This window comes from Saccostrea echinata, unplaced genomic scaffold (assembly GCF_033153115.1).
Source record: "Saccostrea echinata isolate AGI-Se365-2 ecotype Australia unplaced genomic scaffold, CSIRO_AGI_Sech_v1 ptg000060l, whole genome shotgun sequence".
NCBI lineage: Eukaryota > Metazoa > Mollusca > Bivalvia > Ostreida > Ostreidae > Saccostrea > Saccostrea echinata.
The window spans coordinates 4,856,133-4,871,709 of NW_026889809.1; the positions used below are offsets into that span (position 1 = coordinate 4,856,133).

General features: G+C 32.3%; 3 protein-coding genes across 3 annotated transcripts in view; 2 read left to right on the top strand and 1 right to left on the bottom strand.

The window, feature by feature from the left end:
* LOC133175063 (uncharacterized) overlaps positions 1 to 15,577 on the bottom strand; it is a 399,658-nt gene that overhangs the window by 381,335 nt on the left and 2,746 nt on the right. The window lies entirely within an intron of this gene.
* On the top strand, positions 248 to 1,383 carry LOC133175062 (type-1 angiotensin II receptor B-like). Its single transcript, XM_061310172.1, has one exon. The coding sequence runs from the start codon at positions 261 to 263 to the stop codon at positions 1,269 to 1,271; it is 1,011 nt and encodes a 336-aa protein (XP_061166156.1). The 5' UTR covers positions 248 to 260; the 3' UTR covers positions 1,272 to 1,383.
* On the top strand, positions 7,494 to 10,122 carry LOC133174881 (carbohydrate sulfotransferase 10-like). The gene is made up of 3 exons (XM_061309988.1): positions 7,494 to 7,733; positions 8,545 to 8,702; positions 8,912 to 10,122. Exons 1-3 carry the CDS (start codon positions 7,643 to 7,645, stop codon positions 10,082 to 10,084), a joined length of 1,422 nt encoding a protein of 473 aa, XP_061165972.1. The 5' UTR covers positions 7,494 to 7,642; the 3' UTR covers positions 10,085 to 10,122.

The following is a 15,577-nucleotide window of genomic DNA, read 5'->3' on the forward strand; positions in this document are numbered from 1 at the left end:
TCCTAACGGTCCGTAATGAACATAGATACTACTGTGGACGAAGTAAATTGCACGGCTCTTACCGATTTTTATTGTTCATTTTGCCTGACCTCTGGTCATTTATGGTCGAATTTGATAATTAATTAACTTTATTCTCTATTGAACACTCGGTTTTAAGCAATGACTGAATAGGTGATGTTAGTAATTATACGCTCTTTCTTTATATGGTCCATTAATTGTTGCGATTTTTAAATGAATTGATAATCTTGTAAAAGCCAGACATGGAGTATGCCACGTATTACGCACGGTTTAGCTGGTTCCCAAAGGATCACCAAATTTACCTAAATTTGATCCCTGCTATTTTACAACTGATGTTGGTTGTGACAAATCTGTTCATTCTTGTCGTGTTCTTCAGGAGAAAATGGTTTGGCGGTGTTAATTTGATTCTGATCGGCATGGCTCTTTCAGACATGGCGTCCGTAGTATTGCTCTTAGTTTCATATTTGTTCGCTCTGACATTACACATTCATTCTGTGGACCCACAAAGTGAATTTCAGATTCATTTTTTATGTATTACTTACAAATATGGAACGAACTTGTCCATCACATTCAACATGACATCCATTTGGTTGATGATGTTTCTTGGCATCGTAAAATTTATTTTGGTCCGTTTTCCGCTGAAGGCCAAGCTTTACACGACATCCAGAAGATTGTTGATGGGAACAATGACGATATACCTTATAACTCTCTTATACAATGTCCCCCGGTATCTCACGGACAATTATGATATCGCTGCAAAATTGTATCCTAGAAAATTGAAAGAGACCGGAAGTTTCTATTGTGCTATAAAGAGTATCAAGGATAAAAATTTTCAAATGTTTTTGCAGAGGGATGATCTACTGATTCGATCAATTTGTGTCCATGTCATACCTGTTGTTGTCTTGCTGTGTACAAGCACATACTTCTGTTACAAACTATCAAAAAGAAGTTATGATTTCAGTCCCACACCAGCATCAAAACGATCTGTAAAAATTGTCACTGCTCTCACAATTGTGCATTTAATATCTGAAATACCATTTTCTGTTTTCTTTTGTTTGCAATATTATATGGTAGTTACCAAGCAGCCATTAAATTTTATATTGGAAAATGGCTATCAATTGATATTTGCTTTGTACGTATTGCGCTTTATGAATTACCTAAGTAACTTTTGGGTTTACATTTTGTTTAACAAGAAATTTCGGGATACGTGCAGGTCCTTTTTCTGTCGTTGTAGAAGTCAGGCTATTATCTAACCCAGATATATTACAATTATATAAGAAGCCAGAGTACGTGCCAGATATGTTTTAGACATTTGACATAATATATGTATGGATCTTAACATGGCAGAATAAATTTTCAATGTCATTTATGTTTTGTATTTATGCATACATTTTATGACTTGTCACGTGTGAATTTGCATACTCCCGGCACTCCTCTACCTTGATACGTTATGATGCCAAGAATTCATTATGGATGCTACAGAAGCAGCAGAGACAAAGTCACGAATTTCTTTGAATACATAAACTGTGGTGTATGTCGGATATCATATGCCTGCAGGGGTAATATAAAAAATGCTTTCAAAGGTTACCGGAAAACTTGTGTTATGTCATCGAAGCTGTTTGTTTATCTACCTTCTGTCCTTTTCAAAAAAGGAAATTTTTGTTAAGTTAAAATAACTTCCAGCATCTGAATCTGTAACCATAGCAACAGTGCTATTTTCTTCATCAAACTTTATAAATATATGATATTCAGCTTTAGTTTTATCTTTAGATAAGTACAATTCAACGTGAGTCGAATAATATGTTTTGGCTCATATCAACGAAGTTGGGGGGAGCTTTTGTAATACCCTCGGCGTCAGCATCCCAGATTAAAATTTTTAGAGCAGATTTCTTTTCAAATACTTCTTTGCCCTACATAAATCAGAAATGTGTGGAAGATGCTTCTAGTATGTTTCATTGTATCAGTCAAGGTTTCAGGTGATGCAAATTTCAGCTAAAGAACGATCAAGTTAATGTTCTTGGAGCAGATTAAAAATTTTTGGTGCAGGGTTAGAGTTTTGGGAACAGGACTCATTTCCAAGTAACTATAAGCCATATATTGATCAAACTTGCATAGATGATACATCCAAGGATATCTACTACCAGGATGCTGGATCTGACCTACATTTTTCAGATAAATGTCCAGGTTTAGGTTTTTGGAGCAGTTTCATTCTAAAGTAACTATATAAGCCCTAGGTTGACCAAACTTGCACAATCTAAGGATGCAAATCTAAGGATGCACACAACTGCACTTGCTTCGGATGCTGGATCTGGTGTATATTTTCCGGATGAGTGACCAGGTCAAAGTTTTTGTTGCAGGTTCCTTCTAAATTAACTATCTGCCCTACCTAGACCAAACTTGCATGGATGATACATTTAAGGGTGCACACTACGAGGGTTGTTTCGGATGCTGGATCTGACCTACATTTTCCAGATAAATGTCCAGGTTTAAGTTTTTGAAGCAGTGTCATTCTAGAGTAACTATATAAGCCCTACGTTGACCAAACTTGCACAGATGATGCATCTAAGGATACACACAACTGGACTTGACCTGCATTTTCCAGATGAGTGAGCAGTTAAAGTTTTTGAAGCAGGTCCATTACCAAAACCTATAAGGCTGATCCGAACCAAACTTGCATGGATTATGCTTGAAGGGATGAACACTCTCAAACTTGCTCCAGATGCTGGATTTGACTTACATTTTCGGACTAAATGACTAGTTTAAAGTTTTTAGATAAGTCCATTCCCACGTAACTGCAAGCCCTATCAGACTAAAATTGCATAAATGTTGCAGCTAGGGATGCACATTACTAGATTATAAGTATAGTGTGGGACTTTGCCTTACTTAAAGACAACATTTGCTGAAATGAGCTTTGTAATCTCTGATTACTATGTTTTTAATAAAAGATAAATAAATTCCTTAAACAGCAAAAAAGTTATCTCTTTAAATCACTGGTACTTCGTTTCCATGGTTATACTACAACATAGCAAATAATTCCAATATTTCTTATGCTGTGTTACAAAGTCCTGACGATGTATATCTACCAGTCTTGAATTTTCAAGTTATTTTTCGTTAAGAAGATTAAAAACAAAAATTAGCAATATATTTTGTATGGCTACACTGTGTTACCATGGCAACCATGTAAAATGATTTTAGAATAATTGCAAATACATTATTTCTGAAGGTTAAATATTTTTTATTGTTTTTCTTGACAGTGTGTTGCTGACTGAGTTGGTTCATATAACAGCTATGATTAGTGAATAAATTGGCGTACGTTTTTCAGCATTTAAAGTGTATTCCAAATATACCCATGATTACCACTTACTTAGAGATATATTATAAATAGTTTCTTTGTAGTATAAGTTGCAACAAGATGCAATATTTTTGTGAGAGCGGTTTGTTTGATCTTCTAAGTCTTTATTTAGGCTCGATAAAGATTCAAAGTAACTGAAAATCTCAAATTTTCAAACTTTTTCAGCTGTAACCATTGAAACTAAGACACACAGCATCCAAATTTCATTTGAGATGTGTTTCTGGTGTTTAAGAAATAAGATATCATTTTTAGAGTTTCATTGGGATATATGTGTGATGAAATCCTATAACGCCCGAAGGAGGCTATGTTATACATGTAATAATGGCCAAAGTTTCATCGAATTGGTAACCTTGTATGCCAAATAAAATGTAGTAGTGGCCTTTAGTGAAGAATAACACCACTTATGGGTTCATCGTTTATTATTAAATACTTCAGTGTTGATATGGATGGACACAATGATAATATAATTGTTGTAGTTATAGTTTTAAGCCCTGTAATATGAATAAACAATATTGAGCATAAAAAATCAACAATAAACTTGCAAGGGAATATGTATAATACAAGAAGGATAACTCTTGCTATCTTCTTAAAGTTTAAAGTACTTTACAAGTTATTTCCCTTGACTGCATTAAAAATATATTAAAAACATTAATTCTGATAATGAATATTATGCATATACAATATTACTCCATAAATATATACATTTCAATGCAACTATTTTACATTACATTTATCTATGATAAAAGTATTATATTTCATATGCTTATCAATTAATCACCTGTTTATGGAACAAGGCTTAAACTCAATAAGCTGCCTGAATCAAGTCTCGGGTATACTACATATCAACTGTAAATAATAATTTAAGAGGCAGTCCACCGAAAAACCAGGCAATGGGTGGCACATCGCATATCATGGATTTTAATTATTTTTTGCATGTAGACTTATTAAAGCAAGTGTTTACACATGACAACATTTAAAAAAAAATTAGTGCTCCTCTAGTCCTATTTTTAGTAAATGCTTAATTTTAAGTGCAAAAAGGTCAACATAAGGGTAAAAAAAATTACTACGTTTTTATTTTGTTTTATATGTAACAGATACTCAAAAGCTGGATGTGTCGATGAATATTATTTATAGCATAGACTCTTATCTTTTATTTTATTATTGAATAACACTCCAATTTATACTTCTTTAGAAATAATTATATCGTCCAAATTTGAGTTAAGCAAGTAACTTTTTGAATTCAGTATCCAATTTTCATTACGTTATAAAACCCAATACATTACAAGGACAGATTTTTTTTCTTATTTTATTATGAATACAAAGTACAAACTTTTGAATCACTCAATAAAATCAGTGGGAACAGGTATATTGAAAGAAATAAAAGGAGTCAAATTTATCTTTTTTTTTTCTTTTTTTTTAAATAATTTTCCCAAATGAAACCGATCCCGACCGGAATTATATAAAGAAAAAAATACTATAATTGTAATGTTAAATTTGGCTCTATTGTTGTAATATGAGTAAAAACTTACTTGATTTATTTTTTTTAACATGTTATATAGGTGGCAGGTGCCTTTAGTTTGATAAATTTGTTAATTTTGCATCATTTTCGATCGGATCGGGATCGGTTTTTACTGTAAATTTAGAAACATTTCCTAAATTTGGCTCTTCATTTTAATTTATCAGAAAAATATGCTTGTCTTTTATTTCTTTTCAGTCAGTTAACTGTTTTTAAATGAGTGTAACCATAGATTCAAATATATATATTATTTAAATTACTGATGTCTTTTACGTACATGAAGATTACATGTAAAACATCTGATTGAATTCTTAATAGATACTCGGTATAAAAAAGTATTTGTACATGCATTATGCAACAAATGAGAGCAGACAGCTTCCTAGCTTTATTATTTATCTTATTTCCAAGTAAAATTTCTTTTTTATTTCCTCAGGAATTAAAGAGTAAATTCTATCAGTGGCGAAATTAAACTTGCCTAAATATAGGAAATATTTTTATGTGTACAGTCTCGACTTTATCCAAGTTTTTTCTTACCTGTCATCTGTAAAACCTTTTCCTCTTTTACAAAATTTGATTTTATATAAATAAGAAAATAAGCTCTTTCATATTGGTATCATTATTCAAGAGCCGATAAATCGCAAGCAAAAAGCGGGGGGGGGGGGGGGGGGGGGGTCTCATGACATCATTATTTTTAAAAATTGGTTTCATGAACGTGAAAACATTTTAGAATTGGCCAACATAGTCACATGTTTAAACTCCATATTAAATGTGAGTGTGTGATTGTTTCAATCGCCAAATTAAAAAAATAAATAAGTAAAATAAAAAAAAAAACACGAAATGTTTCATTAAACCATCTTCCGTTTTAGTGCCAAATTATAGTGGGGAGTTCAGCAGTAGTTTAACTCAATGAATATATTTTTATAACTTATTTTTCAGGGTTTTTTTTTTTTCATTTTTAATCGTACTTCGGTTTGTTTATTTTGATTTGACTGCATAGATAAATATATTTAAGTTTTTACAAATATCATGAAGTAAACATCTCAACTTCGTTGAATTAAGTGTTGCGCAAATCTAAAACATTCATCATTGATTCCCAATTTTATAAGAAATGTTCATGATAAACACTTCATTAATTATTTTTACGCATATCCTAGTAAATCAGTTAAAAAAATTAGTTCTCAGACATGTATAAAATTACTTATCAAAACGTCATCTAGCTGAGACGCCGCCCGTGTATAAAATACATTTTGATATTAAAATATTATTTAGCATTAAGAATAATGCACTCTGAGGAGTAATTAAACAGAAAAAGAGAAATCATTTTTTAAAAAAATCTTTTTCTTTACACTTTAACGCAAAGAATTCACAAACTGCTCTGGAAACTTGTAACTATTTCATTGTGACGCAATATTAGGTATATGACGTCACTGATACATCAATGGAAACGTGGATTCAACCTGAATACTAGAGCCAATTTTAATCTAAATATTACGTCTGGAGGCGAAAATGAATTATATTTTGAAAATAAATTATTTAGCTTTTTGTTTAATTATTTTCTTTAGTGTATCGATTCTAAATATTTCACTAGGATTCCGATAAAAAGGTGTTGAGCAGATTTACCGATGCCACGGGAGATAACTCTTGCATCGCAAAATTTCATAAAAACGTCTTATATTTTGCCAGAAAACTACTATCAAAAGTGTTTTTCCCACCGATTTTAACAAATTAGAAATGAACAAAGGCAGTTTAAAACTATATAACTTCAGAATCAATAATCAGATCCCATCAATGAAATTGATAACTGATATTTATAAATTACTAAGGTCGAATGATAAAAGTAAAAGAAATAAACTTGATGATCAAATCAATTGAATTTACTCATGGATGATAGAAAGTTGCTTTCTCTCCTTTCTTATCTTAAAAATAACCTTTCTAATCAGTTCACCAAAAGCGGGAAAATATATAAAGTAAATCTATTGGTTCTTCAAACCACATGACATGTATCACATGTCTGAAAATGACCACCTAGGTAAAATAGCCATAGGCATTAAATACCAAAAAGTCATTAATTGAAGAAGTCAACTAATGATCAATGAATAGCACAATAAAAGAACCAAGGGAGAATAGGGCAATACAGGAATGTGTATCCAATTGTGTTTCAACTAAATATATACAAAATGATGATGATGTAGATGATGATCAAGTGAAATAATTATAAAACAACAAGAAACACAATATACTTTTAGTATCATTTATTAATCATAAATATATTGAAAATATCACCCTATTACAAAATTGTAAATGCTTACAGAGAATAGCAAAAATTGTAAATGGTTACAGAGAATAGCTCTTAATGCACAACAGAGAAAAAAAAAATGATTATGCATCTCTTCCTACGAAAAATACTGGTAATACTGTGTCTGATACATATTTTTTTATTTTTATAGCATATATGGAAAGCCTTTTTTCTAGCATTGAAATAATTGTAAACTAAAATTTTACTCTAAGTATTCTATGATCATTTGTCATTCAGCCCGCTTAAAATGACATGTTATACAAGTGTCACGGACGATAAAAAGAATTTAGGATCTTTGATTGACGGCATTTAAAAAAGCGGAATATGTCCGGTTCTGTTGTTACCTAATTAGTATGGCTGAACGAATGTAAATGAGGTGAAATTTTTAATCCAAAATGTTCTCGGTTTACGGTACTGCGAAACAATCTGATTCTGAGTAACACTTAGTGTCAAGAGGAAGATGTTTTGCCGAAAAAGACGGGTCTCCAAAGAGAATCTGGCAATAATCGGTTGCCTGTTTCTCGTGTTATTTGGACTCGTACAATACCAAGGTAAGAGGCTACTTTATTTCTGAATTTATTAAATTACTTTTATTTACCATCGTTTATTGTCCAATGACAAATTAATATTTTTAGAAAGAAATAAATTAGATGTGTAATCTATAAATACTAGAAACTCTAAAAATAAAATTTTTTAAGCTTATATATGAATTCTATACAATATATATGTATATATTTAAATTCCCTTAATTTCTCTGGTATAATTAACTCAAACATATTATTCTATACTATTTCTGTGTCTTATTTGTACACCTTGAGTAATTAAAAGCGCTTGTGTGTCGAATACTAGTATATTGCCAGTTACTTGAACGATAATTTTAAATACTCTATCTCTATTTCAATCTTTGCCGTGGTGATTATTGCGGTTCAGAGCAGGTATACAAAGTCTGTACTGACTCACGAACCCTTGCATTCAATATCTAGATAACCCAGGATGTAATACCCAAACATCCTTAGTATCCTTTATTATGATATGTAATTGTGTATCTATCTTTATTTTTCATCCGTTAGTACACTAACAAAAAGCTGGGGAGGTGACACAAAAGTATTCAAGATAATTACAATGTATCTAAACTTTCTTCTTCGGTGGAATGAGATTTGGGAGTATATTTGTCTTGATAAATTAACTCAAAATACGTAGTGTGCTTCCATGACAAAATTAATTCTATGTCATCATCGCACTGTCATAATAACGTATGGCTGGCTTCATGATAGATTGCTCTTAAGAGTTGAATGACTTAATTGTTGTTAACATTTGTAATATACTTTCACTTATTTTAAATAATGAAAATATTCTTTACAGAGTTTTCCTCTTTGAATAGCTTGAGGGGATCACAGGCTGACGTGGTTTGGCAGGAGTTGTCTTTATATCCGACAAACCTATCAGAACTTTTTGTGGATCTAACACCTGACAATAGAAATAACATCTCATCGTACCACACACAGTCACCAAAACTTCTAGTAAGGCACAAAAACTCTTATTCTGATTCCTCAAGTGTAGTTCTATTAATAAATCTAATGAATAAAGAAACCCTAATTATCTTTCAAAGTTGACAATCAGAAATATAAATATTGAAAAAATTAGCATGAATTACAATAACAAAGTGTTACCTAATGTACTGAATATTGTACAGTGCGTGTCAATTATAAATCTGGTTTATACTCTCTAGATGCAAACAGCTGTCCTTTCGGAACCCTATGTAAATCAAAGACTTAAACAATACAACAAAGCCTGCCGAGGTAAAGAGTTCATTATTGGTCGTGAACCAGATCGCACCATACAAAACCACTTTCAAATGAGCAAGTCACACAAACTGATATACTGCAGCATAGAGAAAGCTGGGACCACTTTCTGGAGAAGGGTACTTCAAGTTCTGGATTCCACTAACCTAGACAATCCATACCAAATCAAGCCACTTAATGTCAACAAAAAGTCACAGTCACTATTCAGGGAAGATTTATTTCGTATGTTAGCAAAACTACGAACTCATATCGTATTTATGTTCGTTAGAAATCCATTCAAAAGGCTTCTGTCTGGTTATTTGGATAAGATATATACAGCTAATCCATTTTACTGGGGTGTGATTGGAAAAGAGATTCGGGTTCCTATAAAACAAAGTACTAGAGCGATGCGGTTAGACCAAGTCGCACAATTATCTAAAACAGTGAAACCCCCTACAAAATGTTACCATAATATCAGTTTTGACGAATTCATTCAATATGTCATAGAAGCAGAGAGTACAACTTATCGAAGGAGGGATCCACATTTTATGGCAATGTACGATTTATGTAAGCCGTGCCAATTACAGTATGATTTTATTGGCAAAATGGAAACTTTCAAAGAGGACTTTACATTCATTATGAGGACATTAAATATTTCTAAGTTTGATATCAATGATTTAGAAGAAGAGGCCGGATATGACACTTTCATCGATGTCGCCACATCGTTAGAGGAAAGACGAGAAGAAATTGTCAAGTGTTTATCAATGCATGAAGCTTACCTCAGATCTTGGCGACACATGCAAATCAAAGGACTGATTGGTATCGATCAAAATTACCCATTTAGTGAGAAACAGTCTCTGTATCTGAAGCCTATACAGCTGATCAGAGCTATGAAGGAAGCTAAAGGAAGATCTACCTCAAAAGAGAACATGAAGGTACAAAAGGAAGGCTTTTTCATGGATATATACAGGACGGTAGCTATAGATAAACTAGTGAAACTTGTCCAAATCCTGAAAAGCGATTTCGATATTTTTGAATACGATGCGTATCCTCAATCAATTTTTGCACCTAATATTAGAAAAAGACTCAAATATTCTGATGTATTTAATGTACTTAGATGAATAACTAAGGGAATGTGACCATTAAAGGGTTTCATACACTGTGTTTTTGTTAAGTCATATACATGTTAGTTCGTGAGGATGGTATTCCTGCACTATTCAGGTTTCATACAATTGAATACTACTTAGTTTAAATATGCAAAAGATATTTATCAGAAGGAACTTTTTACTGACAAATATTTTATATCAAAATAATTAAATTTAACTTTAAAAAAAGAAGCTATTTTTGGAAATAAAAAGATCACTCATACTCAGTACATCATGTATAATGTTAACAACTGCAAGTGCACTGGACAATTTTGATGGATATTAGAAATAAAGCTAATTTTATGTTTGTGAACTTCAACAAAAAGCTAATTTCTAGATTAATACAGAAACTATTAAAACATACAAATCAATATCAAATACAGGTATCGAAATTATTGATTAATAAAATCATATTTCCATATTAGAGAGAGAAGGGGGATTTTAGTTACATGCATTTTTATGTTGAACCTTTTATGATTGATTATTTTTAGGTGGAGGGGGGTATACTTTTATTTGAAAAGCTCTTAAAATTGTAGTAAAGCAAATAAATTTTGGACAAAAAGTTTTCTCAAGTAAGAAAGTTATCAAGTACTTGCGATCTTCTCAAGTGACATGAATTTAAAACCGTATAATTTTCCAAAAGGTGCAGTTTATTTAAAACCATTCCAGCAAAATAATTGCGTCAGTTTGAGGAAGGAAATTGCCTCCTTTGTGAAAGGTTTCATAATACAAGATTTTTTTGCCTGTGACAAATTATTAATGTTTGTGGTCTACCCTATGTGTTATAGCTGGTATTCAGTTTGGGTAATAATTTGTGATTAATCCTTTAATATTTACCTGATATGCAATAAAAGTCATATTTCATCATTCAAAAGACGAATACTTTACTGAATACTACAGAAATTACATGAGAACTGACAGGTGATATTGAATAGGTGGGGCGAGTGATCTTTATTAAATAGAATTCTTTTCTTATTCCGTAGATGTCTTCACAAAGATACTGCAATTCAGTGGACATTATGTCAATGAATTAATAAATATATAAACTAAAATATAAAAAAAAAAATAACGTGCAATGAAATGGAAGATTTTTTTTTCAGAATGCTTCATTTATTTGAAGAAAAAAACTATAATCTTTCAGCTTCAGAATGCAATTCTGCATAACTCTACGTATACATGTAATGAATTACGCAGGAAAAACTCAATCATTTTGGTCGTCTTATAACTATTTGTAAACATAATTTTTAATGTAACTGCAGTAAATTGCACAAATTTAAAACCACTTGCCTTTTCTTTCCATAACCTTCTCTATCGAAGAAAACCATCTCTTTTCCTCCTTCAATGACGCCTGTAAAAAAGCATCCGTATATTAATTGCCACAGTGGCCTTAATTTGTGACGTTTTACAATTTTTAAATTATTTGAAATTACCAAAGTTAACGATGTCAAATAATTTTGATATGCACAAAACTTAAGATTCTTGTGGTTTACCTATCAAGATAGTAGATACAGATTTATTATGGTTGGTTTGTCCACATTTAGCAGACCCACTGCTCCTGAAATATGCTTTTGAACAGATATTTAGCAAATCGTGGTGTTTGATTGAATGATGAATTAAGATTAAATGTGAAATAAAGAGCAGCTAATATGTTTTTAAAAGATATCCGACCTTTACTGAAACTCAAACACTCTGATGGTCTTGCCAGAATGCCATGGTCCACAACAGTAAGTGTATATGCTGACACTATATTCGGACCACAAAATAATTTGATCTTAATATCTGTTGTGATTATTCTGGAAACACTAAAAATAAAACCTAAGACTACCGATACTGGGAATTGCCAGGCGAAACTTTTAAAACCAACACCATGTCCATGTCAGGGGAGGAAATGAATGCTATTAGAGATAATAGATATTAAAGGGTACAAGAATACCCAAAGATGCTCCAATAAATTCCATTTGCTCTGCTGAGTATCACGGTTAAAATGACTAAAAGTAGATTGTTCATCTCAAAACCAACAATTTAACCAATTAATAATACAATAGCTTTTATTGCAAATGAAGGAGATTTTACTGTGTGGTTAAAATTACAGGTGCTTAGGTGGAAAATTAATTTTTATATCTCAAAATAAGGGATCAGAAAGCGAAAACTTAAAGGGAAACGGGGGTATACGCATTACGCAATAACAAATGCAAGGAAATGTGTTTGTGAAACAATGGTGTTCCCGTATGGCAGTTAAAGGCTAAGGTTAATTTTTTCAAAAGTAGATCAAAATCCAAGGTAAAAAATGTTGGTACCTAAAAGAAATAAAGATGTGAAATATGAAAACCCGAGCACCACCCTTCAGAAGTTATGGTACGTTAAATGTTTTCCAAAGGTATGCCAAACTCAGGTCAAATGTTGGTACTCAAAGAAAGGTCTAGTCAAAAGGAGTTGTAAATTTATAAGTCCTGTCAGTAATTGTTCAAAAGTTATGGGCAAGGTTATAGTTTTTCAGTAGGTCAAACTCCAAAGTCAAGAGGTCAAAAATGTGGGTACCCCCAAAAAGGTCTTGCAACAAGAAACGCACGTGAAATATGAAAGCCTTAGCAACGACCATTCAAAGATTTTAAAGTTTTTGCGAACAGAGAGACATACAGACAGACCTAAACTATATGCAGCAGAATCTTCGATTACGGAGGCATAAAAATACCTAAAAACGAAGTACAACAGGCTCGAAATCTGGCTGCTTTGTACAGTATTTGTTGGAACAGTATTTCAACTATATGACATTTTAGGCTATTTTAGCAACAGTAAGTAAATGTCATACAAAAAGAAACTTGCATCTTTAAAAAATACCTTATTTTGTTTTTTTTTACAATCAGATACGAAAAAAATGAAAAACGTAATAACGCAAAGTGAAAAAGCATAGTTAACGCAAGAAAAGGCATAATAAAACGAAAAGGGCGTTATATAATGCTCTTCAAAGGGCATAATTATACGTAGTTAAAGGCGTTTTACACCTCTTATAAAAGGTGTTTTAACAAAAAATAAATTGCGTATAAATGCAAAGAAAGATGCAATGAAAAAAGCTAAGAAATTTTGCCTTTCAAAAGGCGTAATAACGCGAAATTAAAAGGAGATATTACGGCCTTATAAAAAGGCGTCATCACATATTCATGTTGAAAGGATATATAAAAGCAAAAAAGGCGTAATTTTTATTTAACGCGAAATAAAAGAGTTTTTAATGCCAATCAAAAGCCGTTTTAAAACGAAAAGATATCAGTATGCTTTTCTAAAGACGTGATAACAAGAAATAAAAATGTGTATGAAATGTGAAGATAATGAAAAGTAATCATGTCAAAAGTCCCATTAAACAATACAAAATTTAAGCAGAGCAAACACAGACCTTTGAAAAAAGAGATAGGATTAGGTGCCATGGAGGAATAACCCCCTTTCGATCGGTTATATCCGCCGTGTGCTCTTTGTCATGATCGGGTAAAAAAATCTGTAGAGAATTCAATGTGAAAATAATAGCCTAACATTTTATGAAAGACGTCAGCCAACATTCGACTTGACAATAGACTGTATATGCAAACGAGGTCATTGTATTGACAATATAGGATTTGCAAAATGTTGACGTTAAACGAGATCATTGATATCCTTGTATCACTAACTTATTTGTCAGTAATCTGCGTTTCTTTCGAAATTGATCTTACGTAGAACATGCTGTTGTGTATCGAATCAGCTGGGAGAAATAAACCCCATATAGTATTTTTCTACATAAATAAGGGAAGTTGCCGATAGAAAAGTTGAAATCATCAAGTTTATCATAAAGATTAGTTGTTAGTTTGCCATCAATAGTAAAACATACAAATATAAAAACAGATATGTCAGACACTGTAGTCTCTTATTTCGCAAGTTCAATGGGATAATCGAATCAACGCATTTTTCGGAGAAAGGTTTAAACTGAGGCTGATGTCATTAGTTATCACGCTGCAGATTGAAGTGCACTGAAGACTATTACTCTGCACACTTCTTGTTTTTGGAATTAATCCTATCCTTTGCTGTTAGTCAGATCACTGCTGCCTTTTGGTTTACAATAAACAGTGAACACAGACAAGTCTTATTACTTGGCTACACAATTGTGGACAATAAATATATTTCAGGATATGAACAACAGACTGATAAGCTTTGGTGCGCAGAGTTGGGGTTGAGCAATTTCGCTACAGCATCCAGAAATACAGTGACTATAATTATCAGATTATGGAGGCATGTCACCCCAGTTTCGTTATCTATGTACAATTACATTAAATGAAGTTTGGAGACAGCGAACAGTATTCAAGCTCAAAGTCCATTAAAACAATTCAAATCGGGAGCAGAGCAAACACGGACCTCCAGAAACAGAGGTTGGATCAAGTGCCATGGAGGAGTGAGCATCCCCTGCCGACCGATCACACCCACCGTGTGCCCCTTGTATGATCGGTAAATAACGTAAAAATCCATCGACAATTCAGTGTTCAAATAATGGCCTAACAATTAGTATGAAAAACGTCAGTCAGCATATGACTTGATGATAGATTGTATTTGCTAACAAGGTCATTGTGTCGACCATAGAACTTACGAAATGATGACTTTAAACGAAACTGTTGATATTCTTGTTTCATCAACTTGTTTGTCAATAACTTACCTCGTTTTAGAAATTGTTCATACGTAGAGCATGCTCTTGCGTGTCGAATCAACTGAGAGATATACACCCCATATGCAGGTGATAAGGGTATATTGCTGCCTAAGTAAGGGAAGTTGACGATTGAAAAGTTTAAGTTATCATAAAGCTTTGTTGTTAGATTACCATTAACGTCTGTTTATAGTAAAATATCCAAATATGAAACAGATGTGTCAGACTGGTGGTATCTTTTATTTCAAGCTTACTGGGATATATCCTGTCGACATATGAATGGAAATAACTATTGTTAATTGATATTACGTCGTCGATATACATGTATCTAAATGTCGAGTTGAAGGCCACAGCAAGAGATTTCTTTTTCTCGTGTATAAGATTTTGAATAAATTCTGATTCATATGAATACAAAAATAGGTCTGCTTACAACGGGGGGCAATTGGTACCCATGGGAACTCCAACAGATTGTAGGAAGACCTGGTCTCCAAAAACCACATAGATATTGTCAATCAGAAACTCAAGCATCTTTTTAATATCAACTTCAGAGTATACTTGTGTGTACAATCAGAATGTTTTTAACAAAATAATTTTACAAACGACCAATGACAAGGTAAGTAAATTTACGAGTTCCATTTTTATTGAAAAGGCAGCTTTAATGGTGTCAAAAAGCCTTGACTTTGATTTATCTTGGGGAATGGTTGTATACAGAGTTGAAAAGTCGTAAGTTTTTTGGTAGATTTTGTGATTTCAAATTTTCCAAAAGTTCCTTCGAATTTAATTTTAAGTATCCACATCTGATTTACACCACT